Source organism: Pteropus vampyrus, unplaced genomic scaffold (assembly GCF_000151845.1).
Source record: "Pteropus vampyrus isolate Shadow unplaced genomic scaffold, Pvam_2.0 Scaffold185, whole genome shotgun sequence".
Lineage (NCBI taxonomy): Eukaryota > Metazoa > Chordata > Mammalia > Chiroptera > Pteropodidae > Pteropus > Pteropus vampyrus.
In genome coordinates this window covers 2,348,319-2,354,280 of record NW_011888966.1, presented here as the reverse complement: position 1 = coordinate 2,354,280, position 5,962 = coordinate 2,348,319, and the positions used below count along the sequence as shown (strand labels likewise).

General features: G+C 43.9%; 1 protein-coding gene across 1 annotated transcript in view; it reads left to right on the top strand.

The window, feature by feature from the left end:
- Positions 1-5,225, top strand: part of SLC36A2 (solute carrier family 36 member 2) — a 39,335-nt gene extending 34,110 nt beyond the window's left edge. The window contains exons 11-12 of the mRNA XM_011371238.2: positions 2,132-2,301; positions 4,691-5,225. Coding sequence (XP_011369540.1) covers positions 2,132-2,301; positions 4,691-4,962 — 442 coding nt within the window. The 3' untranslated portion in view covers positions 4,963-5,225. The remainder of the gene's footprint in view (positions 1-2,131; positions 2,302-4,690) is intronic.
- Positions 5,226-5,962: the final 737 nt, after the last annotated feature.

Here is a 5,962-nt window from a genome sequence, read left to right as displayed (position 1 = left end):
CATCATTCTTCTTTTTGACTCTGTGAATTTGAGTAGTCTAGGTACCTTATATAAATGGTATCATGCAGTATCTGTCTTTTTGTAACTGGCTTATTTCACTCAGCATAATGTCCTCAAAGTTCATCCATGTTCTGGCATGTGCCAGAATTTCCTTTTTAAGGCTGAGTAATATTCCATTGCGTGTATATACCACATTTTGTTGATCTGTTCATCCATCAACAGATGCTTAGGTTGCTTCAGCCTTTTGGCTGTTATGAATTATGCTGCTATAAACAGGGGTGTGCAAATATCTTTTCTAGTTCCTGCCACCAATTCTTTGTGGTATATATGCAGAATTGTGTGCCATTCTTCTTTATATGCATGTCCCTCTTTCTCCTCGTCTTCTCGCATGGTGATATTTCTGTAGGTTCTGCCCCTGGAAAACAAGATGAAGAACACCCGCCGCTTCCCAGCCATCTTGTCTTTGGGGATGTTTATCATCACTGCCTTGTACATTGGCATCGGGGTTCTTGGCTACATGCGGTTTGAAAATGACATCAAGGCCAGCATAACCCTTAACCTGCCCAACTGCTGGTAACTTTATGGGTCCTTGGGTGGTGGGACTCAGGGCCAGGTGTAGGTCGCTTCCTCCTCCCTTCCACAGATGGCAAGCCAAGGTCTAGAGAGCTTCCCCTGGCTGAAGCAGAGCTGCCGCTGGAACCCTGGGCTCTGGTTCTCTGTCCGGGGAGCTCTTCCTTCAATCACAGCCGCCCGTGTTGAGTGAGGCCTCCTTAGCTCAGCATGAAGGACATGATTTAAGAAGAGAGGGAAGAAGTGAGAGACCTTGGTCACCTAAGGAGAGGAGGGAGGTGGCTGGAGGAAGGCAGGAGACAGAGAGAGGAGTTGGTGGGTGGCAACACTTGCAGTTATATTTACAAAGGCTGTGTTACCAAATCTTGCTTGCCACAGCCAGTGGCGCACATCCACATGTCAGAGTAGCTGGGATGAAAAAGCAGTAAAACAAGAACCAATTTGGGAAGACCACTGTAAAAAGATTTTGGTCAAATGCACTCAGTTCATGTAACAGTTAGCTGAGCCAGACCTCAACAGTGCCCTATTTAAATAGACTCATGAACCTATCTAGCACTGGATAGCATTTTCTCCCACACTGAGGCATGTCTTTAATTACAGGATGCCTGCCTTTTTAAGGGTCACTTGGAGGCTTAATTTGCCTCAAATGGGGCTCCTTTCCTAAGCGGATAAATATCATTCAGCAAGCATTTACTACATGTCAATTATATGCAGATGCCAGTCTAGATACATGTGGAGGGTACTGATGTGAGTAGACTATGAACTTGAGCTTCACTACCTTCCCCAGCTCATGATCCAGTGGGACTGGGGGAGGACAGATAGTACATATACACACAGATATAATATAGGACAGAAAAAGGAACCCTCAGGAGCAAAGAGGTCTTGGGGACTTCCAAGGAAAGAAAGTACATTGGGATGGAACAACAGATTATCTTGTTCTCTAACAAGACAACTCTGTCCAAAGAAGGAAAACTCTGGCACTTCTAGGTCCACGTCCCTGTTGCACTGCCTCCTAGTTTACAGTCATGGATGATTTACTTAACCTCTCTGACCCTAGGTTTCCACATTTATAAAGCAGAATTGTCATGAGGATTGAATTGGGCATGTCTAAAAGCATCTGGCACGTTGTACTTCCTCAAAAGATGGGAATTTCAAGAAATCAGTGAGAAATGGAGTAAAGTGGGGTTCCAGGCATCAGGACTAGTGTGAGCAAGAAACAGAAATGCCAAAGTTAGCCTTTTTAAGAAATCGCCTGAACACTGATACAGAGATACACATCACACATACACGCAATTTTATTAAACATGGGAGATATGTCTACCACATCTGTGGACTAAAGATATGTATCATATCTCCATAGGTCAAAAAAACTTTTATAAAATTCAACATCCCCATCACACCTTCCCTCTGCTTCTAGTCCAAGGCCCACAAGTACCCCTGACTCTCCTTTTACCCACCATCGTTTTCAGACAAGGACACTTGCAGCCCTAGGGACCGTCCCAAGGTCAGAAGTTGAGAAGCCCGGTGGCCACAGTAAGCATGGCTCTGGTTTGTCCTGCAGGCTGTACCAGTCAGTCAAGCTCCTCTACGTCGCCGGCATCCTGTGCACCTACACCTTGCAGTTCTACGTCCCTGCAGAAATCATCATCCCCTTTGCCATCTCCCAGGTGTCAAAGCGCTGGGCACTGCTTCTGGACTTATCCATCCGCTTCACCATGGTCTGCCTGACATGTAAGTAGAAAGCAGAACGGAATGTTGCTCTTTTCCTGAGGGCTGTCAGAAATCAGCCAGATGATAAAGGATAGTCATTATAACCCACTAATTGAGCACTAACTGTATTTCAGGGATTGGAAAAGGCTTTGCAAGAAGTGAGTCATTTAAGCCTAATTCTTACATCTAATTAGATGATTGACTGTTGTCCAGCCTGAGGGAGTGACAGCTTATCGAACAACAATCATAATAATTGATATTTATCAAACATCTATGGTGTGCTAGCCACTATGCTAAGCTCTTTTTAGTCTATATTTTATAAAATTTTATTCAGTCCTGTAGGAATTCTCATAAGGTAGTGCTATGATAAACCCTGCTTTACAAATGACAAAATTGAAGCAAGGAGTGATAACTGGCCAAGAAGTGCCAGAGGTAGGATTCGAATCCAGGTCATCTAAGGCCAGAGCCAGCACCCTTCATCTCCAGGACAGAGGTTGAAAATGGCAGTCAGTGTGTTTCGTCTGGCAGTAGAGGTATGTTGTTTGACCCTCATGATGTTGTACAAATTTGGGCCAACATAAAAAATTTGAGAGATCTCACATACAAATCCAAATTTCTTTATTTTGGGGGGTGGGGTGGGGTGGATGACATGGCAAGCCTAGGGTCACATTCCCCATTGGCAGTAGCCAACCGGACTTGCCCCCAGGACAGGCCCTGCTCACTCACTGGCTCCAGCTGGCCCCACTCTCCCCCTTACAGCTCCGGGCCCCATGGTCCCGGGTGCCCTGTTTCTGCAAGTATTTGAGCAGGGGCAAAGGAGATGATGGAGATTGCTGCACTGAGTATGATGTGGCCCTTTTCATCGTGATTCTAAGCATCTCCCTCTAGCTGTACTATATAATTCACTGGACACTGATTTTCTTCCTTTGAAGTGATCTGTTCCCAATTTACCCTAGGAGGCAGGGACATTACCATTCAGAAACCTTAGAGACTCCAGAGAGATAGAGGATTTTGTCTCAAATATGAAGATGATAATTCCTGAAGCCTAAAACTAGGACTTCTGCATGCCTTGCCCCAATCAGTACATATGAGTATGTAACTTTCTTAGTGCTTTACATTAATTAACTTGTTTAAAACTTTAATGCCATTTGCAACATGAACCATGGTACCTAAAAGGATAGATGTCATTTATCCCCGTTTTGTAGATGAGGCTACAAGCTGAGGAAAGAACTAGGGACTTTTTCAAAGCCACACAGGGAGAAGTCAGAATCCTGTCTTTCAGACCTGTTCTCACTCTTATACCACAGGAAGCCTGGGGAGGCTTCTGGGCTTTCTTGGTGACACTTTTCCATCAAAAAAAAAAAAAAGTAAAAGCCCAGGCCTGCAAAACATCCTACTAAAAAAATAGAATTTCAAAATCTGTAGCTTTTAGTGTTTCTTTGTGAAATGTTTTCTGGTGTGCGTAAAACCTGCAGAACACACTTTTAAAGAGACCCTGTGACCTTGCTCTAACTTTCTCCTAGAAATAATTTTACATTCTAATTGTTTGCAAAAGGTGCTCATAGTCATGTTATTAAAATGTTAGCTCTATGAAGACGGGGCTATTTTTTTAAATTATTCTGTTTTGTACATTGATAGATCCCAAACAACTGGGTCCAGTTCCCAGCACTGTTATTTGGTGTTATTTATTTATTAAGAGCTTAATTGTTGGATATGTAGGGATTCGAAACGTACCTTAGTGGCATAAAAATTATTTTAAGCTAAAAACATTTGAAGGAACAGCAGCCATGGGGGGACAGGAAAAAAATTTTTAGCTAAACTTCCTTTGCTGAATTAAGCAGGATCTTCTGAAAAGTCCAGCTGTCATAAATCTCCTCTCTGGGAGATTTTCAACCAGAAAGGAGACTAACCATCATCACAATCTGAGTAATTACTTAAATAAACTTTATCCGAAACTGTCATACCTTCTACTTTTCTTGCATAGAAGCTCTGACCCCTCCTTTACCCCTTATGAAATAGGGATATAAACCCCTATCTTTAGCTGTTCCAGGAGCCAATTCATTTGAAGGCTCCTTAGCCCTAAATAAATTTTTTTCTTGTTAATCTGTCTATTGCCAGTAAAATTTGCGGGCCCCCATCAATGAACCTAAGTGGGTAAAGGGAAAGTGTTTCCTCCCAACATTATGAATCGATATATTTGAAAAGTGATTGAAAGGAGACTCACAAAATTTTTAATGTGTGACCTCTAGTGAATACGATTCGAGATATTACAGGACTTTCAACTTTTTCTTTATGTAACTGAATGTATGAGAAACAACTGGTTTTTGTTTTAAGAAAGGGATTTTAAAAACAAACTTTAGAAGCTTGGCTAAGCCTAGAAGATCAATTTATCCCATATCATCTCCTGCAGGCATCTTAGCCATCCTGATCCCTCGGCTGGACCTGGTCATCTCCCTGGTGGGCTCTGTGAGCAGCAGTGCCCTGGCCCTCATCATCCCGCCCCTCCTGGAGATCGCCACCTACTACTCAGAGGGCATGAGTCCCCTCACCATCGTCAAGGACTCCCTGATCAGCATCCTGGGCTTCATGGGCTTTGTAGCAGGGACCTACCAGGCCCTAGACGAACTGATCCAGCCAGGACACTCTGTCACCTTTTCCAACTCTACCATGTTGATTCAGTGAGAAAGGCACTGCTCCTCACCCATCGGCACCTAACTTTTAATGATATGGAACTCCTGTATATATGCATTATCTTTATTTTGCTGCCCTACCTTTTCTCTGGGTCAAGTCACAGTGAAACAAGCAAGGACTCACCAGCTACAAGGTCTAGATGGTAATTAAAAAATTGTTTTTGTTGTTTATTCCTTTTCTTTCCATCTCCAGCCATTTACTACATCGAGAGCTCTCCCTATGAAGGCTCTCCATTCTATCCAACTCTTTGGCAATTCACATGGTGACTTCCACACCTTGAGTGGAGCTATGCAAAGAGGAGCCACCAGGAGGCACCCAAGTGGCAGCAACTGGCAGAAGGAGGTGTGGCCGGCCCAAGCTGACTCTGATTTGATAGACAAAGGGTTTCCCCTTTTCTGGATCTGTTCGAAGAGTAAAGACTAGCAGTGGGAACATAAACTGTAATCCAGCAATGTGTGCGCAGCTCCAGCATCAAGACGCTGGATATGCAAATGGCAGGGGGAAAAGTGGTGGACAGTGACATTATTTACCTCTTAAGTGTTGCAACAAGCATTCTTGATCACCTCCTATGTGCCAAGCATAGTTCAAGGCTCTTGTAGTAGATTGCAAAAAATGGCCACAAATTCCTCTTGACAATGTGACTCTTCAGCTCCTCCCATCAAGAAGTGAAATCTATCCCTTGAATCTGGTCTTAGCCTTGTGACTTTCTCTGGCCAATAGGACATTCGTAAATGTGATCTGAGCAGAGGTTTGGTGATGGCTTGTGCATCAGGGCTTTCATCTCTTGCTGTACATATGGAGTCAACCCAGGTGAAGAAGCCTGAGCTAGCCTACTGGAAGACGAGAGACCATGTGAAACAGAAATGAATCATCCCAGCTGAGCCCACCCCCTGGATCAACCATCCTGCCAACTTCTAGACAGCACTGAATCTGGCCCTCCTACTCAGCCCTGCTGCTTTGATGCTCCAGTGCCCAATCTCTCTCATGACTT